The sequence below is a fragment of the Muntiacus reevesi genome, chromosome 4 (genome assembly GCF_963930625.1).
Source record: "Muntiacus reevesi chromosome 4, mMunRee1.1, whole genome shotgun sequence".
In the NCBI taxonomy this organism is placed as follows: Eukaryota; Metazoa; Chordata; class Mammalia; order Artiodactyla; family Cervidae; genus Muntiacus; species Muntiacus reevesi.
Window position 1 is genome coordinate 146,630,793 of NC_089252.1, and position 21,603 is coordinate 146,652,395.

At 54.3% G+C, this 21,603-nt stretch overlaps 2 protein-coding genes across 2 annotated transcripts; one reads left to right on the forward strand and one right to left on the reverse strand.

Moving 5' to 3' along the window:
* Positions 1-3,488: 3,488 nt before the first annotated feature.
* On the reverse strand, positions 3,489-6,898 carry DNAJC22 (DnaJ heat shock protein family (Hsp40) member C22). Its single transcript, XM_065932122.1, has 3 exons — positions 6,767-6,898; positions 5,121-6,078; positions 3,489-4,066 (listed from the first exon to the last, which is right to left on the reverse strand). The coding sequence occupies exons 2-3, from the start codon at positions 5,958-5,960 to the stop codon at positions 3,875-3,877; spliced, it is 1,032 nt and encodes a 343-aa protein (XP_065788194.1). The 5' UTR covers positions 5,961-6,078; positions 6,767-6,898; the 3' UTR covers positions 3,489-3,874.
* A 10,823-nt stretch (positions 6,899-17,721) lies between these two features.
* C1QL4 (complement C1q like 4) lies at positions 17,722-20,562 on the forward strand. Its single transcript, XM_065932123.1, has 2 exons — positions 17,722-18,364; positions 20,383-20,562. The coding sequence occupies exons 1-2, from the start codon at positions 17,828-17,830 to the stop codon at positions 20,560-20,562; spliced, it is 717 nt and encodes a 238-aa protein (XP_065788195.1). The 5' UTR covers positions 17,722-17,827.
* Positions 20,563-21,603: the final 1,041 nt, after the last annotated feature.

The window sequence follows — 21,603 nt, forward strand, 5'->3', positions numbered from 1 at the left end:
ATTCTGTTGAAACTTATCAGTGAAGTTTAAATCCAGAAAATCCAAGGTCTTGCTGAAAATTATTAATATAATAGTTTACAAGTAGCAGATGGATGAAAGGTGGGGATAAAGAAGAGAATTGGGAAGAAAAGGAATATGAAAATGAAGAAAGCAATAAATTATTGAAATGTAACCTCATTTAGCTGGAACCCTATGTAAATTTTCTGCATTTGTTGTTCAGAACCCACCTGAGCAAAACAAATAAAACCGGTTACTTGAACAAGTTTCAATCCCTTGCCACTAAGAGGAAGAGATGGCAAGCAACATGAAGAGAAGTCAAAAAGTCAGCTTCTCGGGGTATGAACTTCAAAAACCAAAGCAGGGGCATGAAATTTGTGTTCAAGCAAAGCTCTGAGATTTCCCCAGAGTTTCTCAAAAGATTAAATTAAATCTACAAAACATATTTAATTTGATGTTCAGTTTCTCTTAACCTTCCCAACAAAAGGAGGGGACTGAACTCTGGTAATGAACCGACTAAGGAGGTACTTTAGTTGCAGATGGTGACTGCAGCCATGAAACTAAAAGATGCTTCCTCCTTGGAAGAAAAGCTATAACCAACCTAGACAGCATATTAAAAAGCAGAGACATTCCTTTGCCAACAAAGGTCCGTCTAGTCAAAACTATGATTTTTCCAGAGTCGTGTATGAATGCGAGAATTGGACTATAAAGAAAGCTGAGGGCCGAAGAACTGATGCTTTTGAACTGTGGTGTTGGAGAAGACTCTTGAGAGTTCCTTGGACAGCAAGGAGAGCCAACCAGTCCATCCTAAAGGAAATCAGTCCTGAATATTCATTGGAAGGACTGATGCTGAAGCTGAAACTCCAATACTTTGGCCACCTGATACGAAGAACTGACTCACTGGAAAAGACCCTGATGCTAGGAAAGATTGAAGGTAGGAGGAGAAGGGGACAACAGAGGATGAGATGGTTGGATGGCATCACCGACTTGATGGATGTGAGTTTGAGTAAGCTCTGGGAGTTGGTGATGAATGGGCAGGGAAGCCTGGCGTGCTGCAGTCCATGGGGTCGCAAAGAGTTGGACAAAACTGAACAACTGAACTGAACTAAAGGAGGTACCACCACTAGATCCTAAAAAAAAAAAAAAAGGTGAAGGGACATAATTTACCCTGTGACAGCCTTAAGGCGCCATCTGCAGTTCTCATTGAACACTGCAATAAACCGAGACCTGATGGCTTGTTAGGGCCACACACTCACTGTTAAGAGAAAAAAAGAAAGCAAAGAAATACTAAATTCCAGCCAGGGAGTCCTCAAAAGTCTCCTAAGTCCCAGAGTAGATGAAAACTCAGCTTGAAGACACAGTGCCTAGGAAAAGACCTAAGGGCCTTAGTTGGCTATAAGCTCCATGAGAAACCACCCCCCCTCCAAAAAAGCTAATAAATTCTTAGACTGCTTGATATAAAGGATGATATACTGTCCAGACCTTGAGAACTTAATAGCTCCACAGTACCTTGTTCTGTCTGAACACATCTGAGAATTGCATTTAGTTCTGGGCACCACAATTTAAGAGCAATATTGACAACAGTCATAAAAATGTTCATACCCTTTGACCCAGTAATCCCACCCATGGGAATTTATTCTGAAATAATTCAAGAGAATAGATGAATTAGAAACATGAAAATATCGATGCAGCATTCTTTATAACAACAAATATGTATCAGCAAATACATATATATATACATATATATGTGTGTGTGTATATATATATATCTCTTAAATGTCTCCCAATAAGGGAATATTACATAGCATTAAAGTATAATTATGTTATTTGAAAAGTAAAAATATAGAATAATAATAATGCATGCTGCAACATGGAAGCCAGGCCTCTGGCTTCAGCCTTCCAGCCTCAGCTCCCTAGTAAGTGCCTTCTGTGTCCCCCAGGCCTCAAGGACCCAGACCGAGAGTAGGAGACAGACCCTGCTGGTGAAAGGCTCGTCACTGCCCAGCTCTCTGGCATGCTGGCCAGGTATGGCTGGGATCCTGCAGACCTCGGCTTACCATGAGCCCAGCGCCAACCCCCTACCCCGAGGCCTGTGGGACCCCAACCCTGGGGTGTTGCCTGCCTGCCCGCCTCTCCCAGGGAGCCTCAGCCCCCATGTGGGCTCAGGACACCGCCTGGGCAGTCAGTGCTGACCAAGGCAGCCCAGCTGGTGCCACCCACTCCTGTTTCATCTCCCCCAGGCCTTGGCGGATCCTCTGAGCTTTGCATATTCCCCTAACTCAGGTAGGTGGCAGGAGGAGGCAGCAGGCATTTTTTTTCCTTCTCCGAGGGAAGAACACTAACCTGACCACAGCGGGCCTGCCGCGCTCACCCCAAAAAAAACAATTCTGACCTCAAAAAACAAACAGAAAAGTAAAAAAAACAAACAGAAAAGTAAAAGAAAAAGGTGTGAAAGTTAAACTTGGCCTTAAAATTGTAGTACATAAATTCACTGGGTAGTATTTTATATATATGGATGAAAAGAAAAAATATCTATAAATTTCATTCCTCTCAATTGATTGGGCCATTTTTTTTACTCAGTAGGGAATATAAGCCAAAGTAATTCTGCTTTTTAAAAACATGCATACTACTCAGAGTTAACTTTCAGAAAACAGGAAAGTGTGAGGGTGGTACACACAAATAAAGCTGGAGAAAATGTACATAATTTTACTATCATGTTCCTGATCTCCAGGCTTCCTCTTCAAACTGAGGCATCCTGGGCTGTTCCTTCTACAACTGGGAATGAGATAAGGCCCCCTTGAGATGTTCAGGCTGTTGGTTCCCCAAAGTTCCCCAAAGGGTTTCCCCAAAGTCCCCACAAAGGTATATGAAATATAAAATCATGAATTTTCCCATAACTCCCCATAAAACAGTATCATCTATCCCTTCTGCAATTTTCTAACACATTCTGTTTACACCTCTTAGGACACAGTTCAAAACACAGAACAAGGCAGTCTTCAATATGTGTACCTGTGTTATTATCCCCCACCAGACTGTAAATGACTAGGGAGCAGGGTGTATAGCTCAGAATCAAATCCCAAGTTTCAACAAGACCTGACAATTCAGCCAGTCCAACCACTTGTGTAAAGTTTGAAAGTTCACCACAATATTCCAAGCAGAAGGGTCTGTGATGGGGGGATTATCCCCCACTTCACAGCAGCTTGTTCCTTCTTTGGAAAAGTACAGCTTCTAAAAAGTTCTCCTATAACCGAAATTAAAATATTTTCCTGAAAAGATTAGAATTCCAGCCTTTTCAAACTTAACCCCAGTCTTACACCTTGGTAGTCCACAGAAAAGATCAAATCCCTTTTGCCACAAGACATCTTGTGAAATGTTTGAACCCTTATATTTTCCTTCAATCACCTCACTTGGTGGTTTGCACATAAAACAAAGAAAGTTAAGTAAACCTCCTCCATGATCTATCACTATACCAGAGGTGAAATCAGGTGGTCTAGTCTCTAAAAGATATTTTATTGGTTTTATAATATGTCTTTCATTTCATTATGTGGATTAAGAAAAAAGTCAGGACTACAATAGCCAATAATTCAGAAATTCAAAATCACAATAGTTTTCTCACCTCTTTAAGGCTTTCTCATCTCCACTGCAAGTGATTGGAGAAGGAAATGGCAACCCACTCCAATAATCTTGCCTGGGAAATCCCATGGACAGAGAAGCCTGGTGGGCCACAGTCCATAGGGTCACAAAGCATCAGACACAACTGAGCAACTGAGAACACACTGCAAATGACAGTTTCTTTTACACTGTTGGGATGCCTCACTGGGCAAAGCTGTGCTGGGACAAGAGATCCAACTCTGCCAGTCCAACCTCAAAGGGAAGTTTATTCCCAATTCCAGGATGCCCTGGGCTTCCTAGGCTGCCTCAGGACTTCATACGCAGCCTGGATCTCCAGAAAGTGCCTCTGAGCTTCCTCCATCTGGTGCCGATTGTGGTCAGGGTGCCAGGTCTTCACTAGCTCCCGGTATCTGCCATGTATTTCTTCATTTGTTGCCCCCTCTGAGAGACCAAAAGCCTTAGGGAAACAGAAGCTAACAAATTAGAACCTCATAAGTTGTAAGGGCTCCTGGATCTCTCCTCGCTACCTTCCTAAACCAGGCTGAAATTGGCTTCCACTTGCTGGCAGGAAAGGCAGAGAGCCTCAGATTAGAATTCCAACCTTCTGAAACATGGACAAGTTCTAGATCTCATGGCAAGAACCAGGATTTGCTTTTAATCACAGATGCCCATTTTCCAACCTGGAACTTGGCATCCTTGACAAGGTCTCCTCCTTACATATATGCAAAATAAGCATATATGTCCATCAAAGACATGTACAAGAGTGTTTGTAGCAGCTAATCCAGATGTTCACTGACAATAGAATGGATAGATAAATTGTGGTATATTCACATAATGGGACATCAAACAACTATGAAAACAATTTATAATCCTGTGTATGAGTAAATTTCACAAACATAATGTTGAATGAAAGAACTCAGACACAAAAAAGTATACACTGGATGATTCCCATTTATATGAAGCCCAAGAATGGGCAAAATTAATCTATGGTAATAACTGTCTGAATACAGATTCTTCCCCAGGAAAGGAGTATAGATTGGGAAGGGGCATGAGGGAATCTTCTTTTTTGTTTTCTTTTGTTTTTGGCTGCGCTATGCAGCATACAGGATCCTAGTTCCCTGATCAGGGATCGAACCCATGACCCCCACAACGGGAGCTCAGAGTCTTAACCACTGGACTGGCAGGGAAGTCCCAAAGGAACCTTATTAATTATGGAAATATTCCATACCTTCATCTGAGTGATGGTTAAATAGGTATCTACATAAAATTAGTGTACTTTATATACATATTATACCTCAGTAAAAAGAAAATAACATACATATATCTTTTCCCACTCCTTATTAGAGTCACTGAACCATCACCCATTGCACACAAAAGACCAGAGAAGTCAGGATACCCTTCTGGGGTCTGACCCAGCAGACATGAAAACAGTACCTCCACACCAGCCCCAGTGAGACTTAGCCTAACTCCTGGAGCCATCTTAGACAGCAATGAGAGGGAAGAAACCTTACCTGGAGAGCCAGCTGACGCTTCTCATCCTGAAAACCGTGAACAAACTCATAAAGCTTCGCCCACTCTTGGAAGTAGCTGCTGCTGATGCCATGATCTCCTACCAGCAGCTTCCAGGCTCGGAAAGGTAGAAGGAAGATAGACTCCAAAAGGCGCCCAAGGAGGGGGAAGAAGCTGAACCACCTCAAGACGGAGCCAAGAGTATCTGCCACATAGCTGAGGGCAACAGCTGTGTTGCAGAGGACACTGTATACTAACGGGCCTGTGAAAGCAAGGTAAGCCAAGCCCAGGCGGTAGAGCCGCACGCTGAGCGTCTCTGACCCAGCTGAAGGTTTGTAGCGGCGATGCTTCTGGGCTGTGATGCTGGCAGCCAAGCTGATGGGCAGGATGGCTATGGGGCGGCCATAGAAGACAGGTGAAGTAAGAAAGGCGGCCCCTAGAGTGTTCTTTAAGTCTGATGTCTGGTTGCCAATGGCAGCCACCAGCAAGACCCCTAAGCCAACTGCCAGAGGGAGGCCCACAATATAGAAGCTGGCCATGAAGGAAAGGCTAATGAGAGCCACAAGGCCAAAATAGATGCCCACTATCATCTGGGCAACAAAGCGAATGAGACTTAGAGGAGGTATCCCCCTTCCTGAGCTCTGCCTCTGCTCCTGGGCTCTGTTGGCCTGAGCAACAAAGCTTGGGAGCTTCCAGAATTCCCAGAGCCAGCCTAGACCACCACCCCCCAGGGTAAGCATCCAGAGCAGTGCATGGCTGTCCCGTCCCAGGTACAGGTGGTGGAGACCAGCAGGGCCCCCTACAGCCCAGAGGGCGTAAGTCATCAGGAGCCTCTTGGCCATCCTCTAAGAAAACGGTCTCACAATAAGTCCAGTGGCACCTGCCATTGCCTGGAATGCAGAAATCTGGAGTCGTCTGTGAGAATCATGGCAGTCATGGCCCCAGAGTTATCCTTAGACCCTAAGACATGGAAAAAAGCAGTCATAAGATTATGTCCAGACCCCAACACAGTAACACTTCTTCCAATATTAGTCAAGTCCAGCTCTTCCTGAGCGTCCCTGCAATTGTAGCTCTCCCATATTCTTAGGTCTAGAATCTCATCTCTGTTCTTTATAACCACAGGGACTCCAAGGTTAGAGAAAAAAGTTATAAGTGCTTTCGGTTGAGTAAGTGAGAACTCAGCACAGGGACAGAAAAGCATAAGCTTAAATTGCAGACCTCCCCTCAGACCACCTACCTCCTGGAAGGGACTCTCGGTTTGGGAGTGGGGGTGAGTGAATAAAAATGAATAAAAAATAAAACTGAATAAATACAATATCCCTGGAAAGTTCCTATACAACTTTTAAAGTCCCCTACCATACCACCTAACCCCCCTCCCCAACTCCGACTGTGGCTGCCCACAGACCCCTAGCAGAAATTTTAGCCCTTCTCCAGCCTCCCATCTCTCCAGACCAAGAAATCTTGATACAAGTCAAACTTGAAAGAGGTCCTGAGTTCCCTCCAGGTCTAGAAAGCTACATTTTGACCTGGACCCAGGAACCTCACATTTCAACCACCGCCTTCCACGACAAACTTGTAAGGTCCCTCCATATTGTGGGGCTCAGGCCCGGGGACTAGTACCCGCTAGTCCCAGGGTGAGCAGCTGTACCTGGGTACCTCGGATTCCAGATCAGACATTTCCTTTGACCACAGTCAAAATGGCCCCTCTCATTCCGCTCCCACTTCCATCCAAGTGGACTTTGTCTTTCAGTGTTTGCTGTGTCACGGAAGTTGGGCCGTCCTGGCCAGGCCCCTCCTCCCCAAGGCCCTCCCTCGCCCCTTAGGGATCACCTTTCTGGCGTATTCCTCCTCCCCAGGCTCAACCCGGCTGGCGCAGCGCCCACTCCAGGCCAAGAGCGCCTACATTACTACAGAACGACCACCAGGTGGCGCTGCCGCTTGCGGACGGGAGGTGTCGGGCGGATCCCCAGGCTCACCTTGTCTAGATGCTGGGGCAAAGGAGCCCAGGGCGAGGCGGGGCGGGGTGGGGGGCCTATAAAAGCAAAAAGAAGCCCTTGATCACCGCTTTGCACCCTCACAAATGGGTCCCTCACCTCAGGCTTCAGTCCTCTCTCCCTATTCCATTGCCGTTCAAGACTGCCTTGGATGGCTTCATTTCCAATTTGCCTAAGGGAGAGACACCAGGGTACCGGCTACAGAGAGAGGCTCTCCCCTCAAGTTTGCCTCATTGCCCGCCTCCAGGCCCGCTAGTCAGGGGCAATACATCTAGATCCAAGCCAGAGACCTGAGAGTCCCTCAGGAACCCCAAGTCAGCTGTATCTCGCTGACTTTGGCGCGAGAGAGATCCATGAGCAGAAAAGGATGGGGGTGAGGACCTCCCCACCAGGAGAATAATCTGCGGTGTCCTCCAGCCTCAAGGCTGGGATGGAAGTGGGATGCAAGATCCCCTCACTTCAATGTCGTGGGCTCCAACCCTGCTACGTGACCTTGGCTTTGGGGAGGTGGAGTGGGCCTGTTTCCTCCTCTGTAAAGAAAAAGCGTGGATCTTCAAGTTTCCCCATCTTTGACTTGGGGGTGGGGTGGGCCTGGAGGTCTTGCCCCTGTCGCCTCCCCGCAGTCGACAGATTCTGTTCCCTCCTATATTCCCAGCCCCTCCAGTCCTCTTCCTGGTCCAGGGAGGGAAAGCAGATCCTCTTGTCTGCTCCCTAGGACTCACGGAGGGGCCAGGGCCGGGAGGGGCATCAAAGCGACACTGGAGCCGCCAGCTGCTGGGCGCGGGAGCACTGGGGCGCTGAATAATGAATGAGACTTAATTGGGCCGGCACTGCGCGGCGGCGCGCTAAGCTCCGCAAACAGCTCGAGCGGCCGAGGCCGCCGCTGGACAAACAAACTGGCTCCGGGCGCAGAGACAGGGGTGGGAGAGGCAGCTACGGGAGCGGGAGGGGAGAGGCAGCCCGCCTGGGCCTGGGGGCCGTCGCTGTGGGGCGGGAGGAACCCCCTGTGTGCCGGGCCGCGCAGGCCTCCCAGAAGGTGGGGACCCGGGAGGAGGCTCAGGGCTCGACTTCAGGAAGCCGGGACTGGGAGAGAAGCGGATTTGTGGGCTGGGGGCCAGGGTCCCAAAGGCGACTGGCACGAGAAAAAGATGGAGAAGCAAGTGGAGGGCGGAGGAGACAGCGAGAAGCGAGAGGGAAAAAAGCGCACCGGGGGAGGGGCTGCGGCGGGGCGGGGGCTGGAGAAGAGCAGTTACCAAGAGGAAAGGGAAAGAGCGATGGAGGAACGAGCGAGGGGAGGCGCGAGGAGCCGAGAGAAGAAAAATTGGAGAAGAGTCAAGGAGAAGGGTGGGAGATGACCGGAATGGGAACGAGAGGGTGGGGGGCGAACTGGAGGCGCCCCTACCTCCGCCTCGCCCCGCCGCGCTCCCGCCTGAGCGCGCTCTCCAGCCGCCCGCACTCACTTTGTCACAATTACGGGGCCGTCACTCGGCCTGGATTGTTTTCCCCAAATTGTTGTTCTATAAACTGGCGCGGGGTGGGGATTGACGCGGGCTGGAGGGGCGGTGATCTGACAAGCTGAAGCAGGAGCGAAGGGTCTGAGCTGCGGTGGCGGGGGGTGGGGGCACCGGGAACGTGGCGGTGTATTTACCCGCAAGAGGACCCGGGGCGGGTAGGTGAATTGAGACTCACGCGGGAATTTTGGTTGCTACCCCCAGCCTCGTGGCTGACATCGCTTTTAACCATCCTGACCCTTCTCAACCTCCGCTGCCTCGGTTTCTCCAGCCGAGAGATGAGAGGCTTGGAGGGCAGGAGCGGCGGAGGCGGCTGTAGGTGGGGTCCGAACTTGCCTTCTCACCCCCATTATCTTTTGTTCTCTGCTACCCTGGTCCACTGACCGGGGGCGGGGTGGGGGGTGGTCTATCCAACTCAGCCTCCCCTGAGCGCCAGGGGCACCTGCTCACCCCCGCTAGAAGGCCAGATTCTCACCCCCGACAGGTCTGGACTGCCCCCGCCCCCCACCCCCGCCTTCAGCCCCGGCTCAGCGCCGCGCGGTGCCCACGCCGCCTTGCTGTCCCTCAATCCCGCAAACATCTGTTGCGCGCCCACTGTGAGCCATATCCGCGCCAGCCGTCCCCCCACCTCTCCCCCGCCACCCTCCCCTTCGCGGCCGGCCCGGCCTGTCGGCTTCGTGACAGCCGCCGCCGAAGCCCAGGCCCCGCGGGAGCGGCCGGAGAGAAGCCGCCGCATGGCTGGCTCCGACACCGGCCTCCCCGGCGGCTCCAGGGGCAACGGAGGGTGGCGGCCGCTGAAGCGAGACCGGAGCCGGCCCACAGAGTTAGAGATGGGTGGGGGAGGCGGGAGTCCAAGGGCTGGCTTGTCTCCGGGTCTGAGGCCTATCTCTCTCCTCATTCCGTTGCCCTGGGGTGGGGTCGAGCCGGGACCCCGCGTGGCTCCCAGCGTCTGGGAAGCGGTCGGCTCCCGCGCCCCCTCCCCCAGTCCGGGTGATTTACACGCGCGCTCCGCTCAGCGGCCGCTTCCCAATCAGGAATATCGACCCCGGGCGGGGCCCCGGGGCCGCATCGATCCCTCCAAGGCTCGGGATTTAAAAATGTCAAATTTGCCTTTTCCGGGCGGGCGGAGGGGGCGGGGGCTTGGAGGAGGGCGGCTTGGGGGTGGGGAGAGGGGCGGACAGCCGGGCATCGACCAAGTGTCTGTGCCCTGAATGAGAAGCGACCCGGCCGTGTCCCGGCCCTGGCATTACCTAGCCATCCTTAGGTTGCAGTCGCCTCTGGATGGCTGCAGGAAGGAAGTTCTACTCCCTTCCCCGTCCCCATGGGCCTCACTGTTGGGTATGACGAGAGGGTGAAGCCCCAGAGAAACAAAGAGAGACCCCTAAATGTAGGGGGGAAAATTTGGAAGAGATTCCTAAACCTGGAGATATACAGACACAAAGAGGGTACAGAGACAAAAATAGAGAGGGTTCCAAGAGACACCCTATGTTTAAAGAAGAACAAGCCAAGGGAAAGTGGCTCAAAGACACATTGACCAAAACAGGACCAGAGACCCAGAATCAGGTCAACTCTCTGCTCTGTAGACCTGGAAGATTCAGGAATGGGAAGGTCAACCTTCTGGTGTGTTTGAGAGGGGGAAGGAGAGTGGAGACAAAGTCAGGTGAAGAAAGAGGGTTATTAGGGAAAGGAATTAAAATATAATTAGGACATTCTCCTAAGGTGTCAACTAGTAATTGGACCTGAAACCCAAAAGGTAAGAATCCTGGAAGACTAGCCTAGGCCCCAAAGATGTGGGCTCTCTTAGAGGTCTGATGGTCTGCCCTTTCCCTTCCTGAGATCTACCTCCTCCTCTCTATCCACCAGCAGCCTGGGGAGGCCAGAGGGGTTGTAGATCACATCTTATATTAGCGACTATATATGAGATGGAGACTGTGTCTATGTATACATGTATGTGGAAGGTAGAAAACTCTGGTAGTCATCACTTCCTTCCCCAGGACTTAGCAGCTGGGTCCCCAGGCTTTGGAAAAAGCATCCACTGCTTTCAGGAAGCTTGAGAGAGCAATGATGTTTGGGGTGGAGGTGGTGGAAGGAAGCAGTTGTTGAACCAGCAGCCTCACAGTTAACACTATCCCCCCACCCCGAGCAGCACACCTCAGCTGTCACCGGGCACACTGCTGTTTCCTACAGAAGTGGAGACAGAGAGCTGACAGCAAGGCGGGCGGGGCGGGGGGCAGGGGACAGACACGCACGGAGCGGTGGCAGCTCCTCCTCAGACACACGCAGCACTTACACCTCCGCTGACAAAATCAGGCCGACACATCCCTAACACTGACACACACAATCGCCGACCCCCACACGCGACCCACACCCATCAATCCCTGTCACAACACACCACCCCTGTGTGCGCAGACACGCACAATTCCTCCGAGGTCAGGCGGGAGCGCCTAGTCTTAAAGCCTGTCTACACACTTTCTTGACATCTTAGACCTTCATTCGCCTAACCTAAGCAGAAGGCTTAAACCCCTGTCCCCGCTACCCAAATTCTGCGACCACGGCCAGCTCCAACAAAAACGCTGAGCTCAAGGAAGTCAAGTACCAGGTGAAGAGCCGGGAGCTGCCGGGCACTGGGCTGCTATACACCTCTCTTAATGTTGCTCTTGCCTCTGCCTCTTTCCTGGCACGTCCACTCGCGGCCCGCCCGGCCTGCCGTCCGCCTGTCAGTCGAGTAATGAATGCGCGCTCGGGGCCCGGGGCCCCCCCGGAGTCGTTCATCACTGCCAGCACCGCCCACCTCTCTGCCGCCCGCCGGGAGGGCTAAGCGGCCCAGGCGGCGAGAGCCCCTCTCCCCCCACCTCCACTACTAATTGTCAGATTGAGATGTTGATTTGTCAGCTGGGAGCTAGGGCCAAAGAATCCGCAGTAAAACCCGGACTCCTTGAACTTCCTCTGGCTCCCTTCGGGCTTGCCCAGCCTTGGAGCTTTTCTGGGTTTGATGTTCTCCGGTTAGATTTCACTTAAAGAGATCCGGCAACAGAAGCGCAGTATCGCTTTAATCCAATAGGAGGCGCACTAGGCTACAGACCCTAAGGGGATTCATCCTGGGCTCGGTTCCACTTCTGCAGACCCGAGGCCCTAAGGCTTCGTCCCCCAGCCTCCCAGCAGGGGGCGCGTAGGCCCCCATTCTCCTCTCCCCCGCAGCCAAAGTCCTAGCATCCGTACAGGATGCCCCCAGGCAGTAGTCTCATCCGCCTTCAGGGATCGCGGGGCACCGTGCCCTGCCCTCTCTCTCCTCCAGGTGCCTCGGGCCTCCTGCGGTCCTCCATTCTCCCGCAGGGGGCGCCCCTGTGGCAGGTCGGTCGGCCTTCGCCCTGCCCTAGGCGCCTAGGCTGCAGTCCCACCCCCCGCCCTCCCCCAGCCCCGGCCCTGGAGCTCCCCGGGCGGCCGGCTGAGTGACGGGCGGCCGGTGATTATGCGGAGGGGGAGCGGGGTGCGCCGCGGGCGGCAGCGCTGACCCTTCACATTTCCGATCCGCCGGGACCCTCATCCATCCGAAGCTGCTCTTTGTCTGGCCGCCTAATTGCCGGCGGACAGGATGGATGGCGGGACCGACAGCCGCGGAATCCCTAATAAAGGCCGCGGCCGCCGGGGAGGGAGCGCGGGAAGGAGGGGGAGAAAGGAGGAAGAGATGGAAGGAGGTAGGAGGAAGCACCGGGCCGCGGCCGCCGGCTCAGAACCGCCACGCGTTTCGCACAAGGGAACCAGATCCGCCTAGGGTGCGAGACGAGGAGTCCCAGGTCGACACGGGTCAGGGAGCGATGGGTATGGGGTTTGCGAAGTCTCCTTCTTGTTGGACAAAAGGAAAGAACTAGGGACCCCGGGCAGAAGGCATCCTAAGGGCCGACCTTGTTTCGCCGAGCCTTCGAAGATTCCAGTTTGGTGCTGCCTCCCTCGCTTCGGGCTCTCACCAGTCGGAGACCGGCGCTCGGTTCACCGCACCACCTATCCTCTGCTCACCCGTCGGTCTCCCCCCGCGGGATCCACTGTTCCGGCGGAGAAATGACCGCCGTCTGTGCGGCCGCTCGCCAGATTTCATTAACTGGAGGCTGAAGCTGGTGGACAGCGGCGGGGAGACGGGAGCAGAAGGAGGTGGAGAGAGAGGCTAGGGCGAGGAACCGCACCTGGCAAGGGGTCAAGGGCTGCGGAAGGAAGTCAGCGTGATCTGGCCTGACAGATAGCTGGGGAGCCATCTCTACCCGCTCCTTGTGGAGCCAGGAGCCTGTTCTCAGTCCCAAGAGCTCTGGCTGCACCGAAATGCGCGGCGGATGAATGGAGGGCCTAGGCCTGGCGGCGTACCTGCCCTCTTGCCCTTCACTGAGGTCTGTCGACCCCCGCGCGGGAAGGCAAAGTGTACGAAGGTTCTTGGGCCGCAACTGTGTTCCCGCCGGTGCGGCGAGGAGAGCGGTCCTCAGCAACTCCGGTCGGCTCTCCTGCTTTCCGTCTCTGGGGCATATTTTTCTGCGGTTGTCTTTGTTTCCTTCTCCGTCCTTTTTCCCTTCCCTCTCCCCTTCGGACTTAGCTCATCTCCGCAGCTGACTTGGGCCAACATCCATTAGCTAACAACTGAGCACCAGTTGGGAGTCAGGGCAGGGGGTGGAGGATGGGGGATACGCTGAGCCAAGGCCCTGGCGCGTTGGCCTCAAACTCATAGGTCTTCCCTGAAACCCATTCACGTCTCTCTCCCCAATTCTGTCTTGCTTTTCTCGCCCTTTCACTGCCTTGGGTGTCATCTTTCCTCTCCAGGGCAGTGAAAAGGAAGCCAGGAGATCAGAACTCGAGTTCTAGGGTTGCCACTTACAGGGTGATACAGGGCAAGCATTTCTCCTCAGTTTCCTCATCTGTAAAATGGAGACAATATATCCACCTCTCAGGATGCATCCAGGATGCAATGAGAGAACTTACTTGTAAGAGCTCTAAAATACTGTAAGCACTTGATCATACTATTTCCCTATCCATGTTATTCTCTGTCCTCTCAGGTGGGCACTTTTCCTTTCTCTTCATACCAGGAGTCTGGTACCATGCAACTCAGATTGCTTCCAGAACTGGAAGCAATTGTGTTAACGTTAACATGTGGGGACTGAAAGCCAGAGTGTGTGCATGGGGGGTGGGATGGAGGAAAATGGAGAGGAACCACAGTATAATGGCCCTGAAAGGTGGGGAAGGAGAGGGTGCGTGGGGGAGAGAGGCATTTCCTTTTATCTTAATGTAACATCAACCAGCTGGTTCCTCTGTTCTTACAGGTGAGGAAACTGAAGCTTGTGGAGGTTACCCTTCAAGTGACAGGAGTCAATCACGCTGCCAGGATCTTTCCTCCCATGAGTTTTCTATTGCTCATTTCCTCACTCCTTTCTTCCCTTGAAGGGGTCTGTGACAAGGAGTGTGGGAGAAGGAACAAAAAAACTTCAAGGAGCCAGGACCTTTCGGCTAGACTTCATAAAATTTTAACAAGAAAACTTCCTCAGAGTAGAAGGGATATATCGCATGCAAATCATATGCTAATCACATACTAATCTAAAGTCTAGTCCTCAGAACTCTGACACACACCTGGTTGTAAGCCCTGGAGAAAATTCTTGAGAGACCCCTGGGTTCCAGGACAGAACGGGTGAGGATGAGTTCCATTTTGCATCAAGTTATGGAGTTAGGGTTTATTTTACGATTGGAGAAGTGTCAAGTGGATACTTTGGGATTAGGGTCAGGGTTAGTATAGAGTCAAGGGCAGAGGGTAAGGCAGAATTCAGACTGGGCTGTGCTTTTCAATAGGGGGCACCTAGGGGACTCAAAGCCTTTCTCCCCCTCTCCCCTCCTCCCTCTCCCCTCCTCCTCTGCCCATTCTGTGCCCTGAAGCACATCTCTCTACCTATTTCCCATTCCCAACCACATCACCTCCCTGGGCCTCCCAGTTCGGTTTGCCCAAGGAGCTCTGAGTAAATTGTTCCAGACCCAGCCTGGGCCCCAGCAGGTGCTCTTGAGCCCAGACACTTGGCTTCTGGCCCCAGGAGCACTAGCTGGCCTTGACCCTACCCAGGTCCCTCCTCAGCCGAATGTGACAGCTGCAGGGGAAGCAATAAGGACCTGGTGAGCTGGCAGCTTCATTCCAGAGCGTGGGGAAAGAGCAACAGAACATGAATAAATTCATGGAGCTGGCCCCTCGGCTCCTGTGAGCCAAGCCTGCTTCCCCCACCACACACACCCGCTGCCGCCTTGCAGCCCTGCTGGTCACCGAAGCTCACAGTCTGGGCTGGGGACAGGAGGAGAAGGCAAGCTCCAGAGAGAAGAGGGCTAGGACCTGGAAAGGGCTGAGGTGGAGGAGCTCAAAAAGAGGGCCTTGGTAAGTCGGAGCGAGGGATGGGGAGCAGGGCTGAGCAGAGAGGGCCTTCAGTGAGTGGGTGGTGGGAGAAGGGGGAGGAGGAGGGAGAGGTGGAACGACCTGGGGTCGACGGGGCTTGAGGATCGGCCAGGGAGGCCAGTGTGAGCCCTGGCCTGCTCTCTCCTCTCTGATCCATCCATCATCCAGCCTGGGGGAGCAGATTTGGAATTAGACATGCACGGGGCGACATGGCCCTTAGCCCCCCGAGGAAGACAAATGGCGACAAAGACCTTGAATAAAATTTGTATTTATGGTTGGAGGAGGCCCCTCCCCCACTGACTGCCAATCCTTTCTCTCCCAACCCTTTCAAGCACGTAGGGGGCCTCCCTCCAACAGGCCAAGCCTCAGCAACCTCTTTCTTCCTGCACCATTATGGGCTGGGAGGTGCAGAGAAGGGGTACAGGAAACAAGAGATGAAGGAATTACCTTCCACCCAATAATCATGCCCTGATGTACCCTGGACTCTCATTTTATGTATTGTACTTTTATACATACATTACAGTAGTGGCTTATTCTAGTCTCTAAGAGATCCTTTGCAGCTTTCCACCTCCAGGGCCTCCAAATATCCCAGTTTGCCAGTCCTGGGACCCCTTCTTCAAGCTTCTGGCCCCCGGAGACCCTATGAGCAGGAAATTTCCCCTCGAGGGGCCAGATCCTGAGGAAGGATGTTTCCTCTTGGCCACCGGAATGACCACTCACCTCTCACAGGAGGGTGCCTAGCACTGAATCTGCATTATCTGTTCTATTACTTTGCATAGCCAATTTCAAATCCCTCCCCCAAACATTCGTAATGTGAGGTCCAACTTCTCTGAGTTTCCATCTGACCGCAGCCCTTTGAGGGAGGGGGAAGGGGCAGAGATCCTGGTGCTGGCCAAGGTCTAGCACAAGGGCAGCAGTGGGGCTGGGCTGGGCCTGCAGGGCCTTCTGACTCTTTCTCCCCAGTAAACTCACCACTTCAGTCCTGAGATAGGAGAGATGACATTTGTGGGGTGCCACATTTAGGGACTAGGAGAAAGACAAATATAAAACCTCCCTTCCAACAGCCCTCACACATATACACACAAAGACAACACACGATCCACAATCCCACTCACCCAGGGACACACAAGGCCAGGGTCCCATGGACACGTCCACACTTGCCAGCACACTGTCGCGAGGCACAGGCCCGCAGCCTACCACACTGCTCCAGGAAGCGCCCCGCCTCCGCGTCTTCCCCACAGTTGATATGTCACATTGGAGTCCGAACACGGACCTGGGTGTCTCTCTGCAGCGCGCCATTTACATTTCTCTCTCGATCTGTCAACCTGTCTTGGCTCCCGTCTCTCTCTCTCCGTCTCTGTCTCCCCCTCTCCCCCTCTGGGGCTGTCAGTCTCTCTGGCAAGCTTTGTCTCTGTCTCTGCGTCTCTATTTGGCTTTCCGGCCCTTTGATTTCTCTGTAGCTCCTTCTCTGCCTTCCTGTAGGTTTCCTGTCGCTTTCCCAGGCTGGTCTGTTTGCTCACTCTGTTCCCTCGCTCTCTCGTTTGCTCTGCGCCCCTCAACCCTGGGGTCGAGGGTAGTAGAGGTGCCTGGAGATTTGCCTTTTCCTGTTCGGGCCAACACGTACCCGTTGAACCCTTGATCATAGATTATTTGGTCATGGGCACTGAGTTGCAAATTTCTATTCTTTCCTAGTCTTTTTGTTTGCTTGCGGGCTTTTTTTTTTTTTTTTTTTTTTTGGTGGGGGTGGGGGGAGCCAGGGAGGGCTCATTTTTTGCTCAGGAATCTACCTCTATCTTCTTATGTGTATCTCGACCGCTTCTTTATCCCATCGCTGTTTGTGGCCGCCTTCAGGCTCTGGGAATACCAAACTCAGGGTAGAGGGTGAAAGTAAGGATAGGGTGGGGGCAGTGAATCCCTGCAGAACTGGCTAAGAGCGGGTCAGGAGCCGAGAGGCTGGGGGGACGCGGGACGGGGGCCGAGGCCTGCCCCGCCTCCACGCTTCCCTCTCTGGGCGCCAGGGGTCGCTCGGGCCCCCCCAGGCCCGCCCCCCAACCCCCCGGCCGCTTATAGCGGCTCCCGCCGCGCGCCGGCTCACACCACCCGCACTGCCGCCCAGGGAGGGAGGGGAGGAAGGTTAGGGACGCAGAGAGGGAGAGCGCTAGCAGGAGGAAGACGTGGACCAGGGCTCCAGCAGGGGGCTGGGGCCGCGGCTAGGGTAGAAAGGTGGGTCAGGGCTCTCCGAGAGCCAGAGCGCAAACCTGCAGAGGAGGTCGCGTCCGGTGGGCATCACCCGCAGCGCAGAGCCCGGGACGTCCAGAGCGCGGAGAGCAGTCCCAGCTCCGGCTAGAACGATCCGTCTGGGTAGCCGGGGACCTAGGCGCCGCCATCCTCGAGAAAGCAGCTGTCCGGAGATCAGGCATCCTAGATCCGTAAGAAACCAGCCGTCCGAGAAGCCGCCGATTTCAGGCGCCCGGGAACGTTAGATTGAGCGAGAGGGTAATAGAGGACCACGGACTCTGAACCGTCTGGAGCTGCCTCTGGTCCACGGGGGAACCTCCGCCTTGACGGAAGGTTTGGGGAACGGCACCGCTGAGGCGGGAGCCCGAAGGGGTGGGGGGGCCGGGCGCAGCCGTCGGGGGGGTCCCGACCCAAGCCCGAGCCCGGCCACCGCCTCTGGGGCCCGCGGGAAGCCCCAGGCCTCCGGCACCATTGCGCCCAAGAGTGAGGAGGACCTGCTGGCCCTGGCCGCGTCGCGGCTGAGCCGCCGCAAGCGGGTGGCGGCCGCGGCCGTCGGGGTGGCCATGGTGCTGCTGCTGCTGGTGGCCATTCCGCTCCTAGTGCACAGCTCCCAGGGGCCCGCGCACTACGAGATGCTGGGTCGCTGCCGCATGGTGTGCGACCCGCACGGGCCGCGAGGCCCAGGACCCGACGGCGCGCCCGCCTCCGTGCCCCCCTTCCCTCCCGGCGCCAAGGGGGAGGCGGGCCGGCGCGGGAAGGCAGGTCTGCGAGGGCCCCCGGGACCACCAGGTCCTAGAGGGCCTCCAGGAGAGCCGGGCAGGCCAGGTCCTCCGGGCCCTCCCGGCCCAGGCCCCGGCGGAGTGGCGCCCCCTGCCGGCTACGTGCCTCGAATTGCCTTCTATGCTGGCCTGCGGCGGCCACACGAGGGTTACGAGGTGCTGCGCTTCGACGACGTGGTGACCAACGTGGGCAACGCCTATGAGGCGGCCAGTGGCAAGTTCACCTGCCCCATGCCGGGTGTCTACTTCTTCGCTTACCATGTGCTTATGCGCGGCGGTGACGGCACCAGCATGTGGGCCGACTTGATGAAGAATGGACAGGTGAGATGCCCCTCTCCCACCCAGCCCCAGACAGGGAAGCTTTCTAAATCCCCCTGCTTTCATTACACAACCCGAATCTCTTCCCCAAACAGCGTCACTGAATCCAAGAAGGCCACCTTGCCAAGAACTTAGAAATTGCTTCACTTAGCTGAAAAGGAATTGGGGGCCAGAGAAAGGAAATGACCTGCCCAGGGTCTCGCAGGGACATTAGGAAGGGTGTCAGATTTAGAACGCAAATCTTATTGTATAAGCAGCTGCTACCTCACAGTCCGTCTGTAGGCAGCTATACACCAAACCTCTCTGGTGTCTCACCCTGCCGACTAGCCTCTTTTCTCGTCCTGTCTCTGCAACTCTCCTGGCCTTTAGGTTACACAGTCACTCCATGAGCTAGTTACCAGAGTCCGGCTCTTTCAAATTAGTATAGAATCTGAGTTACAGGCGGTGAGCAGTTGGTAGCTGCTCCCGTATGGGGGCATTAAGCTTAAATTTTTGAGGATAAAGTAAAAAAGAAAGAAAACACTTGCTTGTTTTCCAGGCAACTCTATTGCTAGTTCCAAGGCCTGGAGTTCCTGGTTTTAAAGTGGCCTTTACCCTCAGCTAATACAGAGTCAGTAGGCAGAGGCAGAAGATGTGGCAGCTCAAGGGCCAGCCGGGTGGTCTGCAGGAACGAATTTGGGAGAAGGAAGGAGGCAAAGGACAGAAGCCTCAGCCCCCAGCCGGGTCCTGTGGTCAGAGTCAGAGTCACTGCTGACTTAGCTTGGGAGAAAAGCCCCAAAGACTTGGCTCAGTGTCCAGTCTGAGCCACACAGAGAGGGAGAGAGGCCTTGGGGTGGGGGTGGGGGACTGTGCCTGGGAGGCTAGAAGCCGCAGGGTGTAAGGTTAGGGCTGAGCTGTGACCTCCTCACCCTGCTGCCCGATGGGGTCATTTGACCATGGCGCATCTGGCCAGCTCCTCCCAGCTGTCCAAACCCCAGGTCTTGCTACAGCTGCAGCACCTTTCACCTCCAAGACCCACAGGCACTACACTGGGGTCTCCTCCCAGCAGAGCCACCCCAGGAACCCAGGGAAAGGGAGTGAGAGCATGTGTGTCAGACTATAGAGTGTGTGCATGATGAAGTGTGTCTGTGGGTGCGGGGTTCAGAGGTGTGAGAGTGGGGCGGTGTCTACCTGCCTGTGGCACGGTAGGTGTGCTTGGCTGTCTGTGAGGGGCCGTGGGGGGGGGGGTGTATCTAGAATGTGTCAGTTCCCGAGGGGGGAGGGCCCCGCGGCTCCCACTCTGTATTCTGTGGTGCGGGCGCTGCGGCCCTGGGGACGGTAAATAGTGATTAGAATAATGATGAATAATTAATGAGTTAATAACCAGCCCCCGGCGGGACAGGAAGCAGGGGCTGGGGAGGGGGCTGGCGGCGCGAGGCGACCTGCAGCAGCGAGACCAGAAAGGGGAGGGGCTACCTGTTGGGGCGGAAAGCGACCCCCACGTCGTCGGGGCACCCTCGTGTGCTAGGAGGGGCGGTTATACAGACTGGCACCTTCCCACAGCCCGCTCCCTTGCTTGCACACGTACAGGCATGCCTATGTCCTGTCACCGGGGGATGGGAACATGAGTTTAGGAGGTCAAAGCGCGTTCAGAATCTTAGAAATTATCCTAGAGTCGAACTCTTATTTTTTAAATGATAATACTAATAGAAAATCTATATAGCGTTTCCTTTGTGCGAAGCATGTTTTAACACACTTTACGTGTAGTAGCTCATTTAATCCAAACAACCTGATGAGGTAGGTTCTATTATTACTTCCCACCTTATAGCTCAAATGGAGGACCAGAGAAGGCGTGAACCTTGCCCACTTCCCGGCAGTGAGTGAATGAATGGCGGTGCCTGCGGAGCACCTTGTCTTTCCCGACCCCTGCAGTCTGTTACCATCGTGTCGCTTTCACAGGTCCAGTTCCACCTCCCTGACCGACCCCTCCTCACCCCAGCTCCGTAGAAAGCGTGAGTGGGTTGTCCTGTTCTCCCTACTAGGTCCGGGCCAGCGCCATCGCCCAGGATGCCGACCAGAACTACGACTACGCCAGCAACAGCGTGATCCTGCACCTGGATGTGGGCGACGAAGTCTTCATCAAGTTGGACGGCGGGAAGGTGCACGGCGGTAACACCAACAAGTACAGCACCTTCTCTGGCTTCATCATCTACCCGGACTGAGCCGGCCCCGGCCCGGGCGCCCTCGCTCGCCCTTCGCCTCTGCTCCCCTCCCTACCACCTTCAGCTTGCGCCACCCAAGGCACCACCCCATCCTTTGAGAGCCGGCGGTGGACGGATCCTTTTGCTCCCGGAGGTGGCCTTAATGGGCGGACTCGTAGTGCTCGGGGTGTAACTACGTGGCTGGGGAGCTGAGCAAGCCGGTGGAGGAGCAGAGCGCCTTGGGAAGGGACCACCAGCATCCGTGCGCATGCCTGTGAAAGCTGGGGCGGCAGAGCGGCGCGGGTCACGGGTCACGGCCCCCTCTTCTGCCGGAAGCTAGGGAAGTTTCACTAGCTGTAGCATAGAGGCACGGAAAGCAAAAAACAGAAGGGAAACTCTGGCTTTGGGGAAGGGAGAACACATCTGGGTGGGAGGAGAGGAGACCGGGTAAGCGCTGGTCCTGTAAGGAGTTCTCTGCCATCTCCTCCTCCCTCATCAACATTTTCAGGCTTCAGGCTCTAGCTTTGGCAGTCTTCCTGTGAACTGGGGGAACCAGTTGGTTCTTTCCTAGCACTTAAAACTCATCCTGTACAGTCTCCATATCACTCCCATCTGGGTTAGGCCCTGGGGCTACAGCTGCTGCTGCCTCTTCCAATAAAGTAAAGTTGGAGAATGTGGGTGCCTCTTAACTTGGTGCAGAGTAGGGGAAAGTGACTGAACCCTTCCTCACTCCTCTCAAGGACCCCGACCCTATTACACTCTGTCAGAGGCAAAGGTTTAGCTATCCCCGGCAAGGTCTGCCTCTGGGGGAGAAGAGGCGGGGAGTGGCCCAGGGTTTCTATTCGGATACAGCAAGGGTGTCAGCTTCAGGAGAGCTTTGAGGCCTTCTACTACAGGGAGACACCAACCAGTGACACTAACAAGGGATGATCTCAGAGATATGGGTCTGGTGCTTCTGCCTTTTGCCGATGCCGCGGGGGAAAGAGTTCTAGGGAGCTCTATGCGATGAGTGACTTGCTGATGGCTCCTGGGAGTGGCCAAGATTTCAAGGAGGGAGGAGAA

What these genes read in the sequence shown, in the direction of transcription:
- C1QL4 (XM_065932123.1), top strand. Translation starts at nt 17,828, where the DNA reads ATGGTGCTGCTGCTGCTGGTGGCCATTCCGCTCCTAGTGCACAGCTCC. An exon ending in ACTTGATGAAGAATGGACAG is followed by an intron (nt 18,365 to 20,382) that starts GTGAGATGCCCC and finishes TCTCCCTACTAG; the next exon opens with GTCCGGGCCAGCGCCATCGC.
- DNAJC22 (XM_065932122.1), bottom strand. Translation starts at nt 5,960, where the DNA reads ATGGCCAAGAGGCTCCTGATGACTTACGCCCTCTGGGCTGTAGGGGGC. An exon ending in AGCGTCAGCTGGCTCTCCAG is followed by an intron (nt 4,067 to 5,120) that starts GTAAGGTTTCTT and finishes TGTTTCCCTAAG; the next exon opens with GCTTTTGGTCTCTCAGAGGG.